The 27,309-nt window shown below is 39.1% G+C and overlaps 1 protein-coding gene across 12 annotated transcripts in view; it reads left to right on the top strand.

Annotated features, from left to right (window-relative positions):
- The window catches only part of CDK19 (cyclin dependent kinase 19), a 209,361-nt gene extending 185,714 nt beyond the window's left edge, over positions 1-23,647 (top strand). For all 12 annotated transcript variants that reach the window (XM_063667080.1, XM_054493618.2, XM_063667079.1 and 9 more), the window contains 8 exons: positions 735-866; positions 6,031-6,174; positions 6,331-6,400; positions 10,263-10,335; positions 10,712-10,809; positions 11,459-11,537; positions 12,257-12,523; positions 18,957-23,647. In XM_063667080.1, the coding sequence (XP_063523150.1) occupies positions 735-866; positions 6,031-6,174; positions 6,331-6,400; positions 10,263-10,335; positions 10,712-10,809; positions 11,459-11,537; positions 12,257-12,523; positions 18,957-19,088 (995 nt within the window). In that variant the 3' untranslated portion in view covers positions 19,089-23,647. The remainder of the gene's footprint in view (positions 1-734; positions 867-6,030; positions 6,175-6,330; positions 6,401-10,262; positions 10,336-10,711; positions 10,810-11,458; positions 11,538-12,256; positions 12,524-18,956) is intronic.
- Positions 23,648-27,309: the final 3,662 nt, after the last annotated feature.

Genomic DNA, 27,309 nt, shown 5'->3' with positions numbered 1-27,309 from the left:
AGGGAGACTTTTGAACTATTTTACATTTCAAAATCACTTAAGAATGTTTTTGTAACTGTCTCTGAAAGCCAGGAATCTGAAGTCAGACCTGGATTCTAATTCTGCCTCTGCACTTACTAGCTCTGTGACCTTAGGCAAATCAGAATATCTTTTTTGGGGGACAGGGGTTGGAGTCTCACTCTGTCACCCAGGCTGGAGTACAGTGGTGTGATCTCGGCTCACTGCAGCCTCCGCCTCCCGGGTTCAAGCGATTCTCCTGCCTCAGTCTCCCGAGTAGCTGGGATTACAGGGGCACACCACCATGCCCAGCTAATTTTTGTATTTTTAGTAGAGATGATATTTCACCATGTTGTGCAGGCTGGTCTCTAACTCTTGACATTAGGTGATCCGCCCACCTCGGCCTCCCAAAGTGCTGGGATTATAGGTGTGAGCCACCCCACCAGCCCAGAATATCTTTAAGCTTCAATTTCTTTATCAGTAAAACAGGCATAATAGTAGTATGTACTTCTGATGGTAGATAATAAAGGTATTATGAAGTTAATTCCTTTCTGGTACTTGTTGTAGACCTCTGGTTAAAAAGGGAGGAAAAGGATTGCTTTATAAGGTCAGCAGCTATTGTTGTCAACCTTGCATGGTTCTAATAGCATGTCAAACTGAATTTTACACTTGATCTTAGCCAAAAGGATGAGAAACAATCAAACTGAATTTTATGTTAATTTATTTTATTTTTTTAGCTGACATGGGTTTTGCCAGATTATTCAATTCTCCTCTAAAGCCACTAGCAGATTTGGATCCAGTAGTTGTGACATTTTGGTATCGGGCTCCAGAACTTTTGCTTGGCGCAAGGCATTATACAAAGGCCATTGGTAAGTTGGTCTAAAATGATTTACTATCTTGTCATCTAACGATCATAAATATAAAATGGTATAATAATAAAGCTACTTGATAAAAACCATTTTATACATTTTTGTAAAAGCCCTATTGTCTTCTATATTCCTAGATTTCTGGTAGATTTAGATTCTGGTTTTTTTTTTTCATTTTTATTTTTTTATTATTATTATTATACTTTAGGTATATCTCCCAATGCTATCCCTCCCCCCTCCCCCCACCCCACAACAGTCCCCAGAGTGTGATGATCCCCTTCCTGTGTCCATGTGTTCTCATTGTTCACTTCCCACCTATGAGTGAGAATATGTGGTGTTTGGTTTTTTGTTCTTGTGATAGTTTACTGAGAATGATGATTTCCAATTTAGATAGTTTACTGAGAATGATGATTTAGATTCTTAACTGTATAGGAGAATATGGTTATTTTAAAAGAAGAAAACATTTTCTTTCAGAGAATGGAGGTATCAGTATCTGATTCTGTTGAGTTGCTACAGAAACAATAACATGCACATTTTATTTTGTACTTAGTAGCTGTTGATCAGAAGAACTGGAGAGAAGTTTAGAATTGTTTTCTTCACAAAATGAAAAACAAAAACAGGAGTAGTGCAGTATTGGAAAGAACCCCTTCTACTTGGGGAAAAGTTAGTCACATTGTTTCCTAAGCAAGAAGCAATATAACTAATCTTTCTCTCTTGCCATTACAGTTATGAGAATGGCAGTTTCTCCGTTAAGGTAGGAAATAGAGTCTGGGTAGATTAGCTGTGCTCAGCATCTTGCCATCTCATCAAGTTAAAAAAACTGAGTAAGAAAATCTGTTATAAACACACTCTCTGTAAGATTTAAAGTCTGCCTCAGAACAGTGGCTTCAGAGATTTGCTACCTGGTGACTCCAGTATCCTCAGACGGCCCAGCTGTGAATGGAGGGAGTCAGTACGTGCTGGCCCTCCTCAAACCTAGAGATTTCTTTAAAGGAAGGAAAAGGAGAGAGTAGGGGAGAGTACATTGTAGCTGTTAGAAGGGCTAGTTCTACAAGGTATCCAAATTTCCTAAGTATATTTCTTTAAATTTTCCTTTTATTGAATTTTCTGTTTACTGGCATTAGTCTCATATCAGTTTTGGCTACCTTTAGCTGTTTTTGTTGAATTCTATTTAATAAAGGCACTGCAAGTATAAAATTATTAAAAATAGACAAGCACAATCCTTTCTCTGCTAAACAAGCTTATGAAAAACCTGGTGATACCCAAAGAGCTACAAAGGAAACTCTCACACTTGGAAAGATTAGACTGATAATTAGCCTACTCATGGGTTAAAAAAGAACACAAAAATTAAAATATAGTAAGTCCTCATTCATTAAGACGTCTGATTTCTGCAAAACTCAGACACAAGAACACATTTAGATTTTGTCCAGAGACAGAGACTCTAGCACAGTGCTGGAATATTGTAAATTATTGATAAATACTGCTGAATAGTTTTGTTAAATTAGTGAAAAAGCCTCTGAGTAGACTGGTACGTGTTTGACAGTAGAGGAATGTGAGAGTGACATAAAACCCTTACCTGTGCAGCTGGGCCTCTGGTAAGGCAGCAGATCAGAGGCTACCAAGGCCAGGTGGTCATCAGTGGATAGTGGCAGCCGTCTGCAAAAGGTGAGGAAAGAACTACAGACAGCAAATGGAAGGGATGGAGTGGCCCTGTGAGTGAGGAGCTAAAATCAGATCCTGCCTGTGTACATTCCAACCAGTGACTTTTACTATGGAGCTGTATTTTTGAGACTTTTAGAATCATAAGTTTGTTTTTTCTGTCATTTAGGTCTCCTTACCCACTATTTAAAACAGTCAAATCCCTTAGACAACCTCAGAAGGAACCAGAGGATAGGAGGAGACTGAAAGTAAGCCAGAGAAGGGAAGAGTGTTAGTTGAAAGTAACAGGTGATGCCTTAGAACAGGTTAATGACAGATAACCCAGGACACGAGGAAGGGAGAAGAGGATGCAATCTCTGTAGAAATCCATATACCTTAGACTTAATCCAAACACTAGGACAGTCTATATCTAGAAGGGAGATTTCTTTTAGGAAAAGGCACATTCAGTCAAAACCTTCTGTTAAGCTAAATGACTTCCCACCAATGTCTGTCCCACTCTCAGAGAATCTAACACAGCAGGTCCATGCCCTTAGGTAGGTGATCCTGTTGTGCAGGACCCATATAATTTGAGAGCCCACACTTTGAGAAGCACAGTTTTATGAATATTTTCTGATTTATTTTTCTCTTGTTGAAATGAAAATAGATGCTTTTTTTTAAATAAATGTAATTGGATATGAATTGAAAACCAATTATGCTTCTTATTTCCTCAGGGTAAGGAAAAATGAAATTGAATTTTAACCAGCTTGCAACTCACTTGCTTGGTAAATGAAATTTACCGCTTAAAGATAAAAACATAATCATTAATTTCTAATTTTAGTCAATTCCCAATTATCCATTCTGGATAGAAGGTAGGAGAAAGTTAAGACAGACAGAAAGAATAATCCCCAAATCAGTTATCTTAGGGCTTCAAATATGTTAATAGCAGACATTTATAAGTACATACTTACTCACTTTTTCATACTCTTCTCCATACCTGGTCCATGTTAGAAATGAGTACTTAGGGCCGGGCAAGGTGCCTCATGCCTGTAATCCCAGCACTTTGGGAGGCTGAGGCAGGTGGATCACTTGAGGTCAGGAGTTCAAGACCAGCCTGGCCAACATGGTGAATCCCCGTCTCTACCAAAAATACAAAAATTAGCCAGGCATGGTGGTGTGTGCCTATAATCCCAGCTACTCAGGAGGCTGAGGTGAGAGAACCGCTTGAACCCGGGAGGCATTTGATATCAGTGGAGGTTTGTGGAGTGACAGTTGGGGAGGGGAGTGGCAGTGATGGTGACAAGCAGTGTTGGGGCGGGCGTGTTTATGGGTGTGTCAGGAGAACAAGTCATCGATAGAGGAAAGAAACCTGAGAAGTAGCTACAGATGGTGCAGGAGCCAGATGGCCTTCTGAAATTATAGGCTAATATGAGGCAGAAAAGCTTTGAATTTACTGCCACCTGCTATCTGAGGTTTCTTATGTTAGCAGTTCACTGGGAACTCAAGACCCTGGCTCTTGTCCTTTGAATGGAGGACAAACCAGGAATTGGCATGACCAGGCACATGCAGTAGTAGTCCTGGTATACTGCATAGTAGAGGTGATAATGAGGAAGAGAGATGGGACCATCAGAAGCAGCCATATCGGGGGAAGAGTGCAACCAGTATGACATGGGAGAGAGAAAAGAATTCAGAAATGGACGCTGAGCAGTATTATTACTCTACTCTGTAGTGATGGATGTTCATAATGATGATGACCTTGCTGCATCATTAAGGAGGATTACATTTTTTATAGCCTCTTATGGTGGCAGGCAATGGTGTAATTAAAAAATGGTTGTTGAAGGAATATGTTTCCATTATCCAGAAGGCTAAATTATGTGGAAGGAAACTGTACCTGAATGTGGTCAAATAAGTAAGGCATTACTGTATGGATTTTTCCATTTGGCAATTTGTTTTAGGAGAGAGCATTCTGATACGTCTTCTAGCTAATGGATATACAGTAGTCCCCACTTATCTGCTGGGAATATGTTCCAAGACCCCCCCAGGGGATGCCTGAAACTGCAGGTAGCACCGAACCCTGTATATACTATGTTTTTTTGATCTGATAACCCAGACGACCACTAAGTGACTAACCAGCGGGTAGTGAGTATACAGTGTGGATGAACAGGGAGATGATTCACATCCCGGGAAGATGGAGAGCATAGCATGAGATTTCATCACACTGCTCAGAATGGTACACAATTTAAAACTTATAAATTGTTTATTTCTGGAATTTTCCATATAATATTTTCGAACTGCAGTGGTTGACTGCAGGTAACTGAAACTGGAGGGGCAAAAACTTAGATGAGGAAGGAATAGTGTAATTAACCTTTTTCCTTGTTTAGCTTATCGCAGAATGTGATTCACATATTTAATAGGCTAGTAAACACAGTACTTTTTTATGCTATACCATAGTTTTTTGTTTGTTTTTTCCGAGATAGTGTTTCACTCTGTTGCCCAGGCTGGAGTACGGTGGCGTGATCTTGGCTCACTGCAACCTCTGCCCTCTGGGTTCAAGAGATTCTTCTGCATCTGCCTCGTCAGTAGCTGGGACTACAGGCGTGTGCCACCACACCCGGCTAATTTTTTGTATTTTTAATAGAGACAGGTTTCACCATGTTGGTCAGGATGGTCTCGAACCTCCTGACCTCAAGTGATCCACCCACCTCGGCCTCCCAAAGTACTGGGAATACAGGTGTGAGCCACTGCACCCAGCCTCCCCAATTCTTTTATATGGTCTATACTGTCTGTCTAGACTCAAAACTTATAAATTCTACTCTATCATTGTACATTGGATGGCTTTAAAAGAATTACATCACCATGTCTGATGATGATATTGTTTCAGTATATCAGATCTGTGTATTATGCCTGGTATTAGATTATCAATTGAATAATTTAATGATTAAATTATTAACAGTGGTTAGACATGGTAAGACCTTGTCTCTACAAAACAATTTTTTAAAAAATTAGCCAGGTACAGTAGCACACACCCATAGTCTGAACTACTCTGGAGGCTGAGGCAGGAGGATTGCTTGAGCCCAGGAGGTCAAGGCTTCAGGGAGCCGTGGTTACACCACTGTACTCCAGCCTGGGTGACAGAGACCCTAAAAACAACAACAAAAAAAGTGGTTAGAAAGACCTTTGCCTAAATCTAAAGAATTTGTTGCTTGCTGAATTGACTTTCCCCATTTATTGTCATCAGAAAATTTACAAGTAAATGTTTTTTATTACTTGGCTTTCAATTTGTTACATGATGATATAGCTATTTCATGTCATGTATATATATACACATACACACACACATATATACATACTTATATATACACACATACCCACACATATGTCAAAATACAAAGTACAATAATGTTTTCTTAATGCACTTATTGTACTTTGTATATTGATTTACTGAAAAGTATTTTTATAAGTAGGCTGGGATTATATCTAGAAATTATAACCAAGGAAATATATACAAAAACTTATGTTTCTTCCTTCCCAGATATATGGGCAATAGGTTGTATATTTGCTGAATTGTTGACTTCGGAACCTATTTTTCACTGTCGTCAGGAAGATATAAAAACAAGCAATCCCTTTCATCATGATCAGCTGGATCGGATATTTAGTGTCATGGGTTTTCCTGCAGGTAATTTATTTTCCTTTTTAAAGTCATATTTTGAGTCATATTTCAAAATCATTTCTTCTCAAAAGTATATTTTAATGTATATTTATAAACTAACATAATTAGGAGATTTTAAATTAACACATTATTTTCTATAACAATATTTAATTTTTTTGTAAGATAAAGACTGGGAAGATATTAGAAAGATGCCAGAATATCCCACACTTCAAAAAGACTTTAGAAGAACAACGTAAGTAATTCCACACGGTCTTAGTCTTTTTGTGCTGCTATAAAAAAATATCTTAGAGTGGGTAATTTATAAACAACAGGAATTTGTTTTCTCCCGGTCCTTGAGGCTGGGAAGTCCAAGGTCAAGGCACTGGCATGTTTGGAATCCCATGAAGGTTGCTTTCTGCTTCCAGGGTGGCGCCTTATTGCTGTGTCCTCACATAGGTAGAAGGGCAAAAAGGGGCAGATGCTGTGTGATGCCTCTTTTACAAGGCATTAATCCCACTCTTGAAAGCAAGGCCCTCAATTCTGGAAGGCCTTATCTTCTAATACTGTTGCATTGAGAATTAAGTTTCAACATGAATTCTGGAGGGGACATAAACATTCAAACCATAGTGCACATTAATTAGAGGTAGTAATTTCAAAGAGAATAGTTAAATTAATCTTTCTAAAAAACAGATGTAGATTGTTATTTAAACTAGAAACTGAGATTTTAGTGTATTAATTATGCCTGTGATTTAAAGAAGATATTCCAGATACTGTTAACATATATAGTTCAGGTTTAGGCTGCAGTATTAAAAACTTTTAAGAATTTAAGGGTCAATAAGTAGTTTATATCTGCTCTGTTTTAGCATGAATAAAGTTCTCAGTTCTAGGTCACAGTTGTGGTTTTATCTTTATCTGAGTAATGACTGGTGACTGACATGCTGGACTAGGAAACCTGGAAGGCTGGCAGAAGGAAGAACACGTGGCCTGGAATATGAGTAAAACAAACTGATGAAGACATTTACTTTGAGCAGAAAGGAGATTAAGAGTGATGGCATGTGAGGTGTTTGTTATAAATATGCACACCTACTGAAAATTGTGGAAGAGCTTCTCTACGGACAACTTACCAGGAAAATTTCAGGACAGGATGGCTTATAGGAACAAAAGCAGACATCATAAAGAGAAATAGAGAATGGCATTGATCATTTCTGACCCCTTTTTCTCACAGTCCTTGGTGGGGTCCTTTGCCTGTATCCATCTCTTAAGGACAGTGCTGCTATCAAGGTTCTATCCTGGGCTCTTTTCTCACTCTAGATATTTTTCCAGTCAGACTCTATGATTTTGATGGCCACAATTTACCATCAGTTATGTGGATAACTCCCAATATTTATCTTACTCAGTTCACTTTTCCAAGTTTCAAAATCATTTATCTAATTGCCTTATGGAATCCCAACCTGAATGTTCTATAAATTCTGTAAACATTCAAAACCAAACTAGTTATTTTCATTTAACATTTTATTGTACCCTTGTTGGCAAGGGTACAATAAAATGGACATTCTGGCCAGGCACAGTGGCTCACTCACGCCTGTAATCCCCACACTTTGGGAGGCTGAGGTGGGAAGATCTCTTGAGCCCAGGAGTTTGAGACTAGCCTGGGCAACATAGTTAGACCCTATCTCTATTTTTATTAAAAAAAAAAATTATTACTCATATGCTACTGGTGAGGATGAGTACTTCTCAAACTTCAGTGTACCTACAAATCACCTGGAGACCTTGTTAAAAATGTAGATTCTGAGTCAGAATCAGGGGTGAGTACTGAGAACCTTCATTTCTAATGCAGGCTCTCAGGTGATGCTCAGGTTGCTGGTAAAAGCTACATTTGTGTAGCGAGATTCTAGAGCACCTAAAAAAGGCTTTAAAATATGCATGCCCTTTGACCTGATAATTCCTGGAATTTATTCTGTGGAAGTAATCAGAGCTGCCACAAATAGATGAGTACTTATTATATACCAGGGTGGTGCTAAACCCTTTATCTACATTTTTTCGTATGATCTTCCTAGCAAATCTATAGGGTAGGCATAATTATAATTTCCACTTTTCAGATTCAGAACCTAAGGCTTTCTTAGAGATTAACTAACTTGCCCAATATCATACAATTGGTGAATGACAATCAGGGTCTACTAGGGGTCTCTGAGTCTCACATGCTAGGCAGTATCGGCTCCCTGCCATGCACATCAGATTTAGCTACAAGGACTTGTATGCTACAGCTATTATGAAAGAAGTAATACCCGTACCAGTAGGAGATAGGCAGCCACTCAAAATAATAAGTTTGAAGAGTATTTGACAAGAGAAAATATTTATGGAACAATATTAAAAAGCTGAGACAATTTTTTAGTAGGATTCCAATTTTATAAAAACAAAGCAAAAATTCCTGTGTTTATACCATATATGTATATGCCACACACACACAAAACATCAAAGGGACATTATAAAAATTTTGTCAGTGGTTTTTTTGTCACTGAGTGGCTTGATTGTGAGTGATTTTAATTTTCTTCCTTATACTTTCTATATTCTGTAATTCTTTTTATCATGAACATATATTACCTATTTTTAGACCTTTTAATTTGAAATATTTCATATGTAGGAAAGAATATATAATGAAAAAATATCTAATATATTTAGAATAATAAAATGAATACCCCTTTGCTCACCTCTGAACCTAAGAATTAGAACATCACTAAGATTACTAAAGTACCCTGTATGCCCCACCTCCCTATCCACATCCCTTCCAGAGAGTAAACTCTGAGTGCTCTGCATTTGGGTTTATTATCCCCACAATTTTTATTATAGTTCTAGTCCACATGTATATGTATCTCTGAAAGTTATTGTTTGGTTTATTGTCTTTCAACTTTTTATAAATGGTAACATATTACGTGTTTTCTTCTGCAACTTGCTTTTTCTCCTCACTCAACCTTGCATATTCATTTTTACTGTTGTGTAACATTCCATTCTGTGAATGTATAAAAATGTACCCATTTTTCAGTTGATGGACATTTGGATTGTCTATATATATATAATATATAATATAATATATATTATATATAATATAATATAATATATATTATATATAATATAATATAATATATATTATATATAATATAATATAATATATATTATATATAATATAATATAATATATATTATATATAATATAATATAATATATATTATATATAATATAATATAATATATATTATATATAATATAATATAATATATATTATATATAATATAATATATATTTAAATATATAATATATATTTTATATATATATTTAAATATATATTATATATAATATAATATATATTTAAATATTTATATATATTTTATATATATATTTAAATATATATTATATATATTTTATATATATTTAAATATATATTATATATTATATATATTTAAATATATATATTTTATATATATTATATATATTATATATATATTTAAATATATTATATATATTTAAATATATATATTTTATATATATTATATATATTTTATATATATATTTAAATATATATTATATATATTTTATATATATATTTAAATATATATTATATATATTTTATATATATATTTAAATATATATTATATATATTTTATATATATATTTAAATATATATTATATATATTATATATATATATTTAAATATATATTATATATATTTTAATATATATATATATTTTGGCCATTACTAAAAGGCTGCTAAGAACATTTTTATCCCTGTATCCTGATATACATGTACAAAAGCATCTCTTTGACTCAGGTATGTGCCTAGAAATGGAGTTGCTAGGTCATAGGCTATACACATTTTCAACACTAATGGTTACTGCATAACTGTTTTCCAAAGGGATTGTAACAGTATAAACTCTCATGTTGTGTGTGACAGTTCCTATTTCTTCACACATTTGCTAATATTTGGTAATGTGTTCCTTCTTATTCAGAAAAAACAACGGCTTAAACACATACCTTATAGGAAAGCCAATCTTGGAGCTTATCATTAAAAAAAATCAGTTGGATGAGTGTTCCCAGTGATGTGTGACTGTGTGTGTCCTTGCAGGTATGCCAACAGTAGCCTGATAAAGTACATGGAGAAACACAAGGTCAAGCCTGACAGCAAAGTGTTCCTCTTGGTAGGTGCTTCTCTCCCATACTGAAATCTGATTCTCAGCACAAATCGTGCCTTCTATTACTCAACTAGTCCTCCTCTTTAGAAACAAAAGAAATTAGTGGATGCTGGGGTAAAATTAAGTATTTTTTTGTTGAGATGTCACCCTTGTCTTTCAGCCTTCACTTTAAATGATTTATCAGCAGAAAATGAACTTTATAAGGGCTTTAATGCTGATGATTTCTGCCAGTTTCACATAAAAGTATGTAGTATGCATAATCTGCAGTGAGCTATACAAAATGTATTTTATATTAATCCTGTTACACAGTAATACAAAAGACAAGGTGTTGACTTGTAAATAACTTTTTCATGTGCTGTACATTTCCTGTGTGTCACTCTAGCTTCAGAAACTCCTGACCATGGATCCAACCAAGAGAATTACCTCGGAGCAAGCTCTGCAGGATCCCTATTTTCAGGAGGACCCTTTGCCAACATTAGAGTACGTATCCCGTCTTTTCTGTGTCCTTTGCTCCAGGCTGAGGAGGCCGCATGGTGGTTGAAAGCAAGGGAAGCACTTGCTACTGAAGTATTTAACTTTTTCAGTGATACCACCTAAAGACTGCTCAAGAGCAAGCTTCCACCTTTTGAAACAGACAAAGCTGTAGAGAGGGATGAATGAAAACAAGTACTTTAGGAACGACCATTTTTCAGTTTTACAGATGAAAACTAAAGCTGAGAAGAGATAAGACCTTTACAGACCAATTGGCCAGATCAGAAATTCAGCCAAACCAGTAGGCAACAGAAGTTAATCTGTCTTCCAGAGCATGTCCACTGCACTACAAAACCTCTCTACTCCTTCATCCTTCTTACCCCCAAGTGTAGACTTTGTGTTTTCATCTATAAGAGGTACAGTTTTTCTTGTTAAGGCAAATACAAATTAAGTTATTTTTGGTGCTAATGAAGTTAGTATAGAGAAACTTCTGTGTCCTATATGTCACCTAGCTAGCAGCAGTCAAGATTTGAACACTAGCCGCAGATGAAGAGTAGGAAATAAGTGAAGAAAAACAAATTGGAATTTTAAATTAACAAGGTAATGATATTACAGATTTTTAGATCATGATATGTTTTTTCTTTTTAATGATTTTTAGTGTATTTGCCGGCTGCCAGATTCCATACCCCAAACGAGAATTCCTGAATGAAGATGATCCTGAAGAAAAAGGTGACAAGGTATAAACTGCATGGTATACTTTCACTTCCAAAGAGCGAGGGAGGCAAAAAGATAGTTTAGGTATCGTTCCATAATTCCTATACATTTAACTACCTTTTCTAATATTTAATTAAATTTGAATGTATCTTATTTTCTGTGGAAGTTTGGGGATTGTAAAGGTACCTTGAAGTTTGAAGTATGACCAGCTCACAGATAACTGAGCTTCCGGTGTGTGTCACAGCCAGTTCTACTCCTGGATTCCCACTTCTTGCTCTTTCTGTTTGTTTGGTGTCACTACCACCCCTTTATGCAGGATGGCTTTTGCTAGCATCACTCTGTTCTTTCCTCTTAACTGGATATATTGGCTCACTCTCCAGACTGCTCTGCCTTTCCAGAATCATGATTGAAAAGATTTCTTATAGCTGTTTTTTAATGAGCTATAAGAAATGTATTTCTGATGTGCCTGTGGCCTTCAGTGAGATGTCTGTGACTGATTTGGAGGATCACTGTGCAACCTAAATGAACTTCAGGGAAAGAGTCCTGTTTGGGGCTCGGCGCCTTGCCCTTTGGGAACACTGTGTTCCCTGGCTGCTGCATTCTCCAGTCCTCCCCATCACTCTAGTGTCCCACATAGATTGCTCCCCCAGGTTGGTCAGCAGCCACATGTGCATATCAAATAATTAAAGAAAGCTCCTGTTAATTTGGTTTCATACCAAGCTTGCTTTTTTCCCCTTAAAAGAATCAGCAACAGCAGCAGAACCAGCATCAGCAGCCCACAGCCCCTCCACAGCAGGCAGCAGCCCCTGCACAGGCGCCCCCGCCACAGCAGAACAGCACCCAGACCAATGGGACCACAGGTGGGGCTGGGGCCGGGGTCGGGGGCACCGGAGCAGGGTTGCAGCACAGCCAGGACTCCAGCCTGAACCAGGTGCCTCCAAACAAGAAGCCACGGCTAGGGCCTTCAGGCGCAAACTCAGGCGGACCTGTGATGCCCTCGGATTATCAGGTACTCCCCGAATGTCTAATGTTCATATGCTTTATGAAGTGGGGAAAAGATTTATCCTAGATCCTTTTAGAGTTAAGTAATACTTAATTTAACTCTTACATTTGACTCTGCAATCCTGTTTCTAGGGCATTCTATGAAGAGAAAGATTTTCATCATATTTCATGTAATTGTAAGATATCTCATATTCTGACTTGTTTATCCTGACACCCTGAGGAGAGGAAGGTAGGGAGGCCAATGCCCCCATCCTTAAAGAAAATTTCATCATTTTACCCTTACAGCTGCCTTAGCAGTTTTGGTGTATCAGAAAAAGATACGTAGATATGCAGTTGAAAAGGGAAGGGGAGTGGTGTCTTACTTTGGCCAAAATTAATTGCATTTTTTAGAAAGATATGCTCTTTCTGGGAGGAAGTAGCTACATAGATAAAGAAGAGAAGGGAGCTAAGACTGAGCCTTCTCCGAAATAACTGTTAAGTCTCATTAGAAATAATTTTGAGACTAGAAAATACTTTTTGTTATTCAGATAAAAAGAGAACACCAATTGCAGTACTAATTCAGGAAATTAAATGAGCTAAGTCTAAGGATTGGTATTTGGAGAGAGAGGTAAAGATACCCATTGTGATAACCATGGGAAATTTTGGAAAAAAAATTTTTTTCAAGGTAGTAACAAGTTAAGAAAACATCTAGGAAGAAGGGAAAACTTAAGTTTTTTGTTTGTTTGTTTTGTTTTAAGTTTAGAACCACAGTCCCTCCAGGAACTCTTGCAGATGAGTGCATAGGATAGAGATAATAGAAAACAAAACCTCTGGCAAGGGAACCATAAACTCACTGATAAGGAACTGCAATAAAGAGAAACTTTAACAAGAAAGACATAACAAATAGCTGCATAAACTGCCTTCACATTTTGAATAGCTCAACAAACTAATGTGTTTCCACACAACTACTTCTCTGAAAAACTTCTCTTCAGAATATCCCTGCAAGCAGAAGAGGACCTAATACTTCCACTTGGTTCCAATTAAACAAATTGAGGCTTCAGTTTGATCTACTAAAAACAGCTTGCTAGCTGGGTAGTAGCACGAGCATATTTGAATTTTGTTATAAAATCTGTTTCCCCTCAGTTATATGAGCAACAAATACTTACTATATACCGGTTCATCTTTGTGTGTCTGCTTGAATTATATTAACCTGTGTTAAAAAATAATAATAATTTGCCTAAACACTTGTTAAAGTTGGTAAGGCAGACTTTCTTCAAGGCGGGGCCATGGCAGTGCATAAAGGGACCACTGCAACAGGGGCTGGCAGTTGGGGAGGAAGACTGGATTCAATTCAAACTCCCATATGACAAGTGGAGAGGTATAGCCAAAGAGCAGGGTGGGGATCAGTGGATGGAAAGTTACCAAGAGGAAACATCCAGGATAAAAGGTTTCTGGCTAAACAGACTGCATAGTATTAGGCTGAAGGGAGGCCTGGGTACATAAGCTCTTAAAGGTGGGGGATTTTTGCCAAGCCAACTTAGCAAGATTCTTGCTCTAACAGGATTCTTCAAGGACAGAGGAAAGCCCAAGGTGAGGCCTAGTCAAGCAGAAGACTCACAGAGCTCCCTCCAACACAACCCTGTAAAACTTCCCTCCAGCCTCTTTGCAGACAACACCTCCTCTACTCTGCTGCCCCAGGCAACAACATGTTTTCATACCTTCTGTAATAAACCTGCCTCTCTTTACCCAAAATCATCTTGGTTAAAACCTTGACCGCCTGAGAGCAGCCTGACTGCAGTTTTTGTCAAAGGAAAGAGTCTTTGTCACCCAATTACAGTCAATTATAGACAGATTACTGTATTTCTTTTTTTTCCCCAAATTCAAAAATTCTTTGAAATGCTTTTCTATGTCCATATTGTTCTGTTGACTTAAAAATAAACCTTTCATAGCTGAGTCCCGATGTCTGTGGAAAAAAATAATAAACCTTCCAACATATCTATTAAATGAATAGATACAGCTATTCATTTAATAGAGAGACTGTCATGAGGGGCAGTCAGGTGTCCCATTACGCAGAACTTGCAACTCATACACCATCTAGGGGCCAAGGGAAAAACTTTCACTCTCTGAAAGTTCGCTGAAAAATCAACTCACAAAAGGCAGGTTAATTGGAGAAAATGTCATGGGTGCGACTAGCTAGGGCCAGTGTCTCAGGCAGTCAAGGTTTTTACTAAGACAGTTCTGCGTAAAGAAAGGCAGATTTATTACAGAATGTATGAAAACATGTTGTTGCAACAGACAGCACAACAGAGAAGGGGCTGTCTGCAAAGAGCAGGGGCTGGAAGGAAGTTTTACAGGGTCCTGCGGGAGGGAGCTATGTGCCAAATGAGTTCATTGTGCCCATCAGTTGTTTGTGACTAGCAGTGTCTCAGAACAATTGTTCATTGTTTTTCCCCACCTGGAGCCCCTTCCTCCTTGTTGCTTACTTATCAGGACAGAAAGGCATACAACTTTGATACCAGTGGGCTGAGGGAGGTCCCCAAATGCTGGTGGGACCTCGACCCCACCCTGTGTCCAGGCTCCTAACACCATCGGGAGAAGGAATTAAAGGATGAATCAAAAATAGCAAAAGTATGGAGATTTATTGCAGAGGGAAAAGTACACGACTCAAGAAAGGGGAGTGTGGGTATATGCAAGAGAGAATCTGGCTGGGGACAGTGGCTCATGCCTGTAATCTCAACACTTTGGGAGGCTGAGGCGGGTAGACCACCTGAAGTCAGGAGTTCAAGACCATCCTGGCCAACATGGCAAAACCTCGTCTCTACTAAAAATATAAAAATTAGCCGGTTGTGGTGGTGCAAGCCTGTAATCCCAGCTACTTGGGAGGCTGAGGCAGGATAATTGCTTGAACCTGGGAGGCAGAGGTGCAGTGAGCTGAGATCGCACCACGGCACTCCAGCCTGGGTGACAGAGTGAGACTCCATCTGAAAAAAAATAAATGAATAGAGAGTCATGCAGTCTGGTTTGGGTTTCTATCTTTATGGGTTTCTTTAACCAAAGGGTGGAATATTCATGAAAATTCCTGGAAAAAGGTGGAGATTTCTTGGAACTGTGGTGCCACCCATTTTTATGCCAAATATGGATGCTCTTGGAACTGTCATGGTGCTGGTGAGTGTGTGATTTAGTATGTTAATGAGCATATAGTGATGTCCTAGGTTTTTAAGCAGAAATTCAAAGTGTGTTTCATGTAGTCTTTTTTTTTTTTTTGAGACAGAGTCTCACTCTGTCACCCAGGCTGGAGTGCAGTGACGTGATCTTGGCTCACTACAACCTCCTCCTCCCGGGTTCAAGTGATTCTCATGCCTCAGCCTCCCAAGTAGCTGAGACTACAGGCATGTACCACCACTCCTGGCTAATTTGTGTGTGTGTGTGTGTGTGTGTGTGTGTGTGTGTGTGTGTGTACATATATTTTTTATTATTTTTTTTTTTAAGTAAAGACAGGGTTTCGCCATGTTGGTCAGGCTGGTCTCAAACTCCTGACCTCAAGTCATCCACCTTCCTTGGCCTCCTAAAGTGTTGGGACTACAGGCATGAGCCACTGTGCCCGGCCAGAAATTGTCCATTTTTATGGTTTAGGGTCAAGAAAGTGTGGACAGCCATGTAGAAACATGATTGGACAGAAAGGGTATGATCTGATGCTAATAGACTGAGGGGGAGACCCAGCATGGCCTGTCTAGGTTCCTGTTGGTCTCTCTGAGCATGCATTCCTGCCACTGGGTGTGGGGCAGGACCCCCTCTGGGACAGGAGTCTCATGACCTACAGTCAGACAGGGTATGCCAGATCATTTCTTCATGGCCAGTTTTTACACAGAAAGGTAGGGGGAAGTTAGAGTAATATTTTTAGGTTTCACAGCTGGTGTTGGGGAAGTGGGGTTCTGGTTTCTATAGCCTGCCTTAGGGAAGGGGAATTCTAGTTTCTATGGCTGGCTCTGGGGAGAATGGGACTGTGAGACAAGAGGGCATGAAAAGGTCAGAGAAAAACTTTTGCTCCTGAGGCCTTCATTTTGGGGTATTGTTTTCTGTGCCCCAACAGATCCATTAGTAGAGTTTCAAGGCTTTTGAGCTGTTTCATCAATGTATTGTAAGCAAGTACAATTAGCACTTTGAAAAGCGGGACATTGGCTTATTTTCTGTCTAAAAAACCCCTTGTCATTAAAAAAGCTATGTTACAGCACATTAGATTCTTACATGTTTGCATTATATTTTAGGGCAAAATTGCCCCAAATAACGTATGAGTTGAAAGAACATTTTTCATAATAAACTTCAAAATAAAACACGTAATTAAAATTTAAAGACTTCTGTAACCAGTGTAACTATTCAGTTGTGTAACTTAGGAAGGAGCAAAACTGAGTTTTGTTTTGTTTTTTTTTTTTTTTTTTTTTTGAGATGGAGTCTCCCTCTGTTGCCCAGGCTAGAGAGAAGTGGCGCCAATCTTGACTCACTACAACTTCTGCCTCCTGGGTTCAAGCAATTCTCCTGCCTCAGCCTCCCGAGTAGCTGGAATTACAGGGACCCACCACCATGCTCGGCTAATTTTTGTATTTTTAGTAGAGATGGGGTTTCACCATGTTGGCCAGACTGGTCTTGAACTCCTGACCTCAGGTGATCTGCCCAGCTCAGCCTCCCAAAGTGCTGGGATTACAGGTGTGAGCCACTGTGCCCAGCCACAACTGAGTTGCTTTTAACCAAAACTACCTTAGTGCCCTGTTATCTTGGACCAGATATTCCAAGTCCAGTTTGGCAGCCTTTGAGCACTGAGCAGGAGGACCTTGCTGATCTGTTCTTTCCTAACCCCCCAGTGCTACCTCAAGATCATTTACATTTTTAACCCAAAGTGTAACCACCCGACAGGTTCTTCTTGCCCTCTGCCCAGATAGAGCCAATTTATCAAGACAGGAATTTCAATAGAGAAAGAGTTTAATACACATAGGGCCAGCTAAATGGGACATCAGAGTTTTATTATCAGCCTCCTCAAAAATTTGGAGGCTAGGATTTTTCAAAGATACTTTGATGGGCAGGGGTCTAGGGAATGACTACTGCTGCTTGGTTGGGGATGCAATCAAAGGGGTGTGAAAAATGGTCTTCCTTTGCTGAGTCCACTTCTGGGTGGGGGCCACAGGACTGGTTGAGTCGTGAGTCTCAGTCTGGGTGGAGTCATCCGAAATGCAAAAGTCTGAAAAGCCTTCTGAAAAGGTTGACAATAGTGATGTTATTTAAGGAGTAATTGGGGAGTAGCCAATTGACCTCCAGAACAATGACTGGTAATTGTTTAACTGCACCTACATCTTAGCAGAATTCAGGCCTCTCTCATAATCCTAAACTTGTGGCCTTTTAGTAGTTTTATAAAGGCAGTTTAGTTTTGGGATGGGCTATTGTCATTTAAACTATAAACTAAATTTCTCCCAAAGTTACCTTGGCCCATGCCCAGGAGTGACCAAGAACAGTTTGGAGGTTAAAGGCAAGATCGAGTGGGTTAAATCAGATCTCTTTCACTGTCATAATTTTCTCGCTGTTTAATTTTTGCTAAGGAAGTTTAAAAAGTAATAGCTTTATTACATATATTCTTTCCCACTTTGCTTACAAGAAAAACCAGCCTTCTGAATATAGCCAAAGATACTACTTCCAGCTATGCTTGTCTCTTACATACTGTTCTTATTCTATAGATGATTTTTCCTTTTACACATTTTTTTTTTTTTTGTATTTGCGTTAGGTACTATGAAGATGAAGGTTTCATTTAATGTGATAAAAATACATTGAATTGAAATGCATTTTTTATCTTCTCTTGAGGACAATCATATGTGAAAATTGCTTTATTCTAAATGTTACCTGAAGTTTATAAAACCCACATGTTGCTGCCGCACCCCACCTAATCTTAATCTTGCCTTACTTTGTCTTGTAGGTAGAACTCCTGATACCCCTAGCTTCTACCTCTGAAAACCCTTTGCTCTAAAATAATGATTTCTTAATCACAGCTTTGTTATTTATAATGGGAAAAATAATAGCATGTCAGTATACATTATGAATACTATTGATTTCAGTATGCCAAATTGATTATTCTTGTTTGCATGTCTCAGTTATGCAAACAATTAAGTTACACCCCAGAATTGGAATAAAGAGAAGAGGGTCCACTGAAATTTCCCCTTTTCCTTTCTTTCCAGTGTAGCTTATCTCCCACAAAAATCTAGCCAAATTTCATGCCTGCCAGAATGTGTGGTTACAGTGGTGGCAAACTGTGATTTCAAATAAGCAAAATGTGTTAACAACTTAAGTTGCTGTCAGCTATGTGTGTCTGAACCAGGAGCCTAATGATGAAAACAGCTTATATCTCTATCCTACTGTGATGAGCATCTTGGGTCATCCTCTTCCTCCATCAGTAATTCCCTTTTCCTGTTTCCTTCTCCTAGCACTCCAGTTCTCGCCTGAATTACCAAAGCAGCGTTCAGGGATCCTCTCAGTCCCAGAGCACACTTGGCTACTCTTCCTCGTCTCAGCAGAGCTCACAGTACCACCCATCTCACCAGGCCCACCGGTACTGACCAGCTCCCGTTGGGCCAGGCCAGCCCAGCCCAGAGCACAGGCTCCAGCAATATGTCTGCATTGAAAAGAACCAAAAAAAATGCAAACTATGATGCCATTTAAAACTCGTACACGTGGGAGGAAAACCTTATATACTGAGCATTTTGCAGGACTGATATCTCTTCTTTATTGACTTAAAGAAGATTCTTGTGAAGTTTCCCCGGCACCCTTTCCCTGCATGTGTTCCATTGTGACTTCTCTGATAAAGCGTCTGATCTAATCCCAGCACTTCTGTAACCTTCAGCATTTTTTTGAAGGATTTCCTGGTGCACCTTTCTCATGCTGTAGCAATCACTATGGTTTATCTTTTCAAAGCTCTTTTAATAGGATTTTAATGTTTTAGAAACAGGATTCCAGTGGTGTATAGTTTTATACTTCATGAACTGATTTAGCAACACAGGTAAAAATGCACCTTTTAAAGCACTACGTTTTCACAGACAATAACTGTTCTGCTCATGGAAGTCTTAAACAGAAACTGTTGCTGTCCCAAAGTACTTTACTATTACGTTCTTATTTATCTAGTTTCAGGGAAGGTCTAATAAAAAGGCAAGCGGTGGGACAGAGGGAACCTACAACCAAAAACTGCCTAGATCTTTGCAGTTACTGTGCTTTATGCTATGAAGAACTGAAGTATGTGGTAATTTTTATATAATCATTCATATGGAACTGAGTTCCCAGCATCATCTTATTCTGAATAGCATTCAGTAATTAAGAATTATAATTTTAACCTTCATGTAGCTAAGTCTACCTTAAGGGTTTCAAGAGCTTTGATGAAATACAGTCTCGATGGCCCACACCAAAACGCTGAAGAGAGTAACAACTGTACTAGGATTTCTTGAAGGAGTAATTTTGATCAAAAGACATGTTACTTTCCTTTGAAGGAAAAGTTTTTAGTGTGTATTGTACATAAAGTCGACTTCTCTAAAGAACCATTGGTTTCTTCATATCTGGGTCTGCGTGAGTAACTTTCTTGCATAATCAAGGTTACTCAAGTAGAAGCCTGCAAATTAATCTGCTTTTAAAATAAAGAGCAGTGTTCTCCATTTGTATTTGTATTAGGTATAGAGTGACTATTTTTAAAGCATGTTAAAAATTTAGGTTTTATTCATGTTTAAAGTATGTATTATGTATGCCTAATTTTGCTGTTGTTACTGAAACTTAATTCTATCAAGAATCTTTTTCATTGCACTGAATGATTTCTTTTGCCCCTAGGAGAAAACTTAATAATTGTGCCTAAAAACTGTGGGCGGATAGTATAAGACTATACTAGACAAAGTGAATATTTGCATTTCCATGATCTATGAATTAGTGGCTGAGTTCTTTCTTAGCTGCTTTAAGGAGCCCCTCACTCCCCAGAGTCAAAAGGAAATGTAAAAACTTAGAGCTCCTATTGTAAGGTCAGGGGCAAGAAATTTGTGTTCTTCTGAATGCTACTAGCAGCACCAGCCTTGTTTTAAATGTTTTCTTGAGCTAGAAGAAATAGCTGATTATTGTATATGCAAATTACATGCATTTTTAAAAACTATTCTTTCTGAACTTATCTACCTGGTTATGATACTCTGGGTCCATACACAAGTAAAATAAGATTAGACAGAAGCCAGTATACATTTTGCACTATTGATGTGATACTGTAGCCAGCCAGGACCTTACTGATCTCAGCATAATAATGCTCACTAATAATGAAGTCTGCATAGTGACACTCATCAAGACTGAAGATGAAGCAGGTTACATGCTCCATTGGAAGGAGTTTCTGATAGTTTCCTGCTGTTTTACCCCTTCCATTTTTTAAAATAAGAAATTAGCAGCCCTCTGCATAATGTAGCTGCCTATATGCAGTTTTATCCTGTGCCCTAAAGCCTCACTGTCCAGAGCTGTTGGTCATCAGATGTTCATTGCACCCTCACCATGTGCCCAGTGCCCTGCTGGGTAGAGAACACAGAGGACAGGGCATACTTCTTGTCCTTAAGGAGCTTGTGATCTGTGACAGTAAGCCCTCCTGGGATGTCTGTGCCATGTGATTGACTTACAAGTGAAACTTTTATAATATGAAGGTCTTTTTGTTTACTTCTAAACCTACTTGGGTAGTTACTATCCCCAAATCTGTTCTGTAAATAATATTACGGAAGGGTTTCTATGTCAGTCTACCTTAGAGAAAGCCAGTGATTCAGTATCACAAAAGGCATCGATGTATCTTTGAAATGTTCACAGCAGCCTTTTAACAACTGGGTGGTCCTTGTAGGCAGAACATGCTCTCCTAAGTGGTTGTAGGAAATTGCAAGGAAAGTAGAAGCTCTGTTCATGCTCTCAAGGAGATTACCTTTAATAAAAGAAGACAAACCCAAATAGATATGTAACCCAAAATACTATGCCCCTTAATACTTTATAAGCAGCATTGTTAAATAGTTCGCTTATACATTCACAGAACTACCCTGCTTTCCTTGTATATAATGACTTTTGCTGGCAGAACTGAAATATAAACTGTAAGGGGATTTCGTCAGTTGCTCCCAGTATACAATATCCTCCAGGACATAGCCAGAAATCTCCATTCCACACGTGACTGGGTTCCTATCCCTGCACTGGTATTGGCTCTTTTCTCCTCTTTCCTTGCCTCAGGGTTAGTGCTACCCACTGATTCCCTTTACCCTTAGTAATAATTTTGGATCATTTTCTTTCTCTTTAAAGGGGAACAAAGCCTTTTTTTTTTTTTGAGACGGAGTGTTGCTCTGTCACCGAAGCTGGAGTGCAGTGGCACGATCTTGGCTCACTCCAACCTCCACCTTCCAGGTTCAAGTGATTCTCCTGCCTCAGCCTCCCAAGTAGCTGGGACTACAGGCATGCACCACCACGTCTGGCTAATTTTTGTATTTTTAGTAGAGATGGGGTTTCACCCTATTGGTCAGGCTGGTCTTGAACTCCTCACCTCAGGTGATCCGCCTGCCTCGGCCTCCCGAAGTGCTGAGATTACAGGTGTGAGCCACCGCACCCGGTTGGGAACAAAGCCTTTTTAACACAACGTAAGGGCCCTCAAACTGTGGGACCTCTAAGGAGACCTTTGAAGCTTTTTGAGGGCAAACTTTACCTTTGTGGTCCCCAAATGACTGCATTTCTCTTTCAAATTTATTAGATACTGTTGTGTCCCCCAAGGGTACAGGAGGGGCATCCCTCAGCCTATGGGAACACCCAAACTAGGAGGGGTTATTGGCAGGAAGGAATGAATCCAAGTGAAGGCTTTCTGCTCTTCGTGTTACAAACCAGTTTCAGAGTTAGCTTTCTGGGGAGGTGTGTGTTTGTGAAAGGAATTCAAGTGTTGCAGGACAGATGAACTCAAGATAAGGTAGCTTTGGCAGCAGGGCCGATACTATGAGGCTGAAACAATCCTTGTGATGAAGTAGATCATGCAGTGACATACAAAGACCAAGGATTATGTATATTTTTATATCTCTGTGGTTTTGAAACTTTAGTACTTAGAATTTTGGCCTTCTGCACTACTCTTTTGCTCTTACGAACATAATGGACTCTTAAGAATGGAAAGGGATGACATTTACCTATGTGTGCTGCCTCATTCCTGGTGAAGCAACTGCTACTTGTTCTCTATGCCTCTAAAATGATGCTGTTTTCTCTGCTAAAGGTAAAAGAAAAGAAAAAAATAGTTGGAGAATAAGACATGCAACTTGATGTGCTTTTGAGTAAATTTATGCAGCAGAAACTATAAAATGAAGGAAGAATTCTATGGAAATTACAAGTCCAAAACTCTATGATGATGTCTTCCTAGGGAGTAGAGAAAGGCAGTGAAATGGCAGTTAGACCAACAGAGGCTTGAAGGATTCAAGTACAAGTAATATTTTATATAAAACATAGCAGTTTAGGTCCCCATAATCCTCAGAAATAGTCACAAGTATCTTATAACAAAGTTCATTGTTTTAGGGTTTTTAAAATATGTGTTGTACCTAAGGCCATACTTACTCTTCTATGCTATCACTGCAAAGGGGTGATATGTATGTACTATATGAAAAAAAACCCTTAATGCACTGTTATCTCCTAAATATTTAGTAAATTAATACTATTTAATTTTTTTAAAGATTTGTCTGTGTAGACACTAAAAGTATTACACAAAATCTGGACTGAAGGTGTCCTTTTTAACAACAATTTAAAGTACTTTTTATATATGTTATGTAGTATATCCTTTCTAAACTGCCTAGTTTGTATATTCCTATAATTCCTATTTGTGAAGTGTACCTGTTCTTGTCTCTTTTTTCAGTCATTTGCTGCACGCATCCCCCTTTATATGGTTATAGAGATGACTGTAGCTTTTCGTGCTCCACTATGAGGTTTGTGCTCAGAGCCACTGCACCCCAGCGAGGCCTGCTCCATGGAGTACAGGATGAGCTACTGCTTTGGAGCAAGGGTTTCCTGCTTTTGAGTTGACCTGACTTCCTTCTTGAAATGACTGTTAAAACTAAAATAAATTACATTGCATTTATTTTATATTCTTGGTTGAAATAAAATTTAATTGACTTTGCTTCTGTGTGGATTTTTTAAATATAAAAAAATCTTATAATAAGGTTTAGTGGCTGGACACAGTGGCTCATGCCTGTAATCTCAGCACTTCGGGAGGCTGAGGTAGAAGGATTGCTTAAGGCCAGGAGTTTGAGACCTGACTGGACAACATAGCGAGACCCCATCTAGCATTAAAATTTTATCTGTGTGCCTACAAGCTTTTATAATTACACTTGTCCTGCAGAGAGATGAAGTCTTTCTGTGAGTTTTAATATGTTATTTTGTTCAGGATGCTATGATGTCATAATACTGCAAAGCAAGCAAGGCTTGCAAATACCTCATAAGTAAAATTGCAGATTTTTATACATCTTTAGGAGAAACATCTTTTTAAAAAAATGTAAATGAGAATTAGAAAAAGACTAATAAGCATTTTGTGGATGGGGTTGGATTGGGAGTTTCTTGTTTTATAAGAGCACTCTGTGGTACCTGGCTGCTCTTTCTATAATTTGTTTGATGAATCTTCTATGGTTATTACTCCAATATCCAAAGGCATCACAGAGTGAACTGAACAATGTTAAAGTGGCATAAATACAGAGCTTTCATTTCTATTTAAAATAATCACATCCCACTTGGCTGCTTCTCTTTTTGGCACAGATTTCATACTCAGTGCTGTGCTATTTGTAGGATAGATCTTCTCCTGGAAAACTGTTGTTTGGTCTCAGCTGCCTTTCTCACCAGCCATCTGGGTAAGACAAAGCAGATGACTGGACAAACCCTTTACCACTCCTGGGAGAACTGGAAAGGTGATATACATCACCTTAGCAGACTGTAAATTCTTGGGAACAGGGCCTGAGTTTTATTCCCCTCTTGCGCAGCAGCTGTCAAGATGCCCAACACAGAGCAGATGCTTAATATGGTAAGTCATAGCATCACTTGTACACTTGCATAGAATTCCTGGGTCATGTAATATTGTATGTGGATAAGGATGAACATAATTTTGTTCCATGAATAATAAAAATACTAGAAACAGGCATCACTTTGTTTTTCTTTTGGATAGATGGCATCTGTGTTGTCCAGGCTGAAGTGCAGTGGCTATTCACAGGTGTGATCATAACACTTTGTGGCCTCAAACTCCTGGCCTCGCTGGATCCTCCTTCCTCAGCCTCCCAGGCACAGGCCACTATGCCTGGCTTGCTTGTTTTTGTTTTGTTTTGTTTTGTTTTTTTAAGACAGGGTCTTTTGTTCTGTCACCCTGGCTGGAGTGCAGTGGCCTGATCATAGCTCACTGCAGCCTCAACCTTCTGGGCTCAAGCAGTCCTCTCACCTCAGCCCCCCTAGTAGCTGGGATCCAGGTGTATGCCACCACACCTGGTTATTTTTTAAAAATTTTTATAGAGATGGAGTCTCTATAAAAAGTGTTAGGATATAGGTGTGAGCCACTGCACTCGGCCTGGTTCACTTTCTTAAAATAGGTTTATTTCTATGTTTGACTGCAGAGTCATAAAATTCACCCCAAAGGGACAAACAAACAAATTGCATTTGAATAAAAGAAGTATGGCCAGGTGTTGTGACTCACACCATTTGTAATCCCAACACTTTGGGAGGCCGAGGTGGGAGAATCACTTGGACCCAGGAGTTTGAGCTCAGCCTGGGCAACATTGTGAGATCCCATCTCTGCAAAAAATAAAAAAAATTAGCCAGGCATGGTGACACATACCTGTAGTCCCAGCTACTTGGGAGGCTAGGGTGAGAGAGTCACTTGAGCCTGGGAGGTTGAGGCTGCAGTGAGCTGTAATCACACTACTGTACTCCAGCCTGGGCAACAAAATGAGGCCCTGTCTTATTAAAAAAAAAAAAAAAAAAAAAAAAAAAAAAAAAAAAAGATAAATTAGCCATACTTGCCAATCTTCTTTAGAAGCCATCTTTTTTTGAGACAGAGTCTCACTTTGTGGCCTAGGCTGGAGTGCAATGGTGCAATCTCGGCTCACTGCAACCTCTGCCTCCCAAGCAATTCTCCTGTCTCAGCCTCTCAAGTAGCTTGGACTACAGGCATGTATCACCAAGCCCGGCTAATTTTTTTGTATTTTAGTAGAGACAGGGTTTCACCACGTTGCCCCCAGGGTGCTCTCCAACTCCTGAGCTCAGGCAATCCGCCCACCTCGGCCTCTCAAAGTGCTAGGATTACAGATCTGAGCCACCACACTCAGCCAGAAGCCGTCTTTCTTTTGGCTACCTAGAGGTAGGCATTTTAAAGCCTTGTATAACATCATTTTATCTAGTAGGCAGTAGGAAACCAGCTTGGACAAGCAACATACAAACCTAAAAGGAAATTTTATTTATCTAAATGAGAGAATATAGTATCAGGGAAAGAAATGAAAATGTTGACTTAAAACGTCAAAATGTATCTGTTCAGCACATTCTTTGCTGCACAAGCTTTTTCAAAAAGTGCTGCTGAGTTCCCACAATGATGCTGCTGTGGACTGAATGCTTGTGTTTTCTCCAAATTCACACGAAGCCCTAACCCCCCATGTGTCTATATTTGGAGATAGGGCCTTTACAGAGGTAAGTAAGGTTAATAAGGGTAGGGCACTGAACTGACAGGATTGGTGCCCTTATAAGAAGAGACCCCAGGGAGCTCGTTCCCTCTCCACAACAAAAAGGTGGGCATCTTCAAGCCAGGAAGACAGCCCTCACCAGAAGCGGATTCTGCCAGACCAAATCTTGGAAGTTTCCAGCCTTCAGAACTGTGAGAAAGTAAATTTCTGTTGTTGAAGCCACCCAGTCTATAGTATTCTGTCATGGCAGCCCGAGCTGACTGATGTGGATGCTCATCTTACCTTTTAGCTAGCAAAACGAGTTACCCTTGTGATATGGTTTGGCTCTGTGTCCCCACCCAAATCTCATGTTGAATTGCAATCCCCAGTGTTAAGGGACGGACCTGGTGGGAGGTGATTGGATCGAGGGGACAGATTTCCCCCTTGCTGTTCTCGTGATAGTGAGTTCTCACGAGATCTGTTTGTTTGAAACTGTGTAGCGCTTCCCCCTTCCATCTCTTCCTCCTGCTCCAGCCATGTAGGGTGCGTTTGCTTCCCCTTCACCTTCCACTGTGATTGTATTTCCTGAGGCATCTCCAGAAACAGAAGTCTGTACAGCATGAAAAACCATGAGCTGATTAAACCTCTTTTCTTTATAAATTACCGTATCTCAGGTATGTGTAGCAGTGTGAGAATGGAGTAATACACCTTGCTCGGTCTCTGACTTCTCTCCCTCCTCTATAGAGGTCAGTTGTCCCTGAACTGGTAAGACAGTCCTTACCTTCTATTTCCTGTCTTTTCCAACATGGTTTTTGCTGACTTAATTTTAACTGAATTCTGAACCCCTCTTTTCTACCAATCTGGTGTGAATTCAAAGGGTCTCCAAGAGTCTCCTGCCCAAAGATTATCCTCACATTTGAACAGGTACATGCACCTACTACACACACTTGGAGATTATTCTTCTGTCTTCCTAAAAATTACTAACGTTCCTGGGAAGAACAACTGTAAATGTGTCCCCATCACCCCCTGTCCGGATCGTCATTCCATAAATACCTACTGTGAACCGGGCACTATGCTGGAAAATTGGAGACGCCGACATGGCCAATGTGTGTAAGACATTCCCAGCCCTGTAACTAGAGTTGAAGAAGGG

Source organism: Pongo pygmaeus, chromosome 5 (assembly GCF_028885625.2).
Source record: "Pongo pygmaeus isolate AG05252 chromosome 5, NHGRI_mPonPyg2-v2.0_pri, whole genome shotgun sequence".
NCBI classification, from domain to species: Eukaryota; Metazoa; Chordata; class Mammalia; order Primates; family Hominidae; genus Pongo; species Pongo pygmaeus.
Note: the sequence above shows the minus strand (reverse complement) of the source record. Positions and strands in the feature narration are given on the sequence as shown.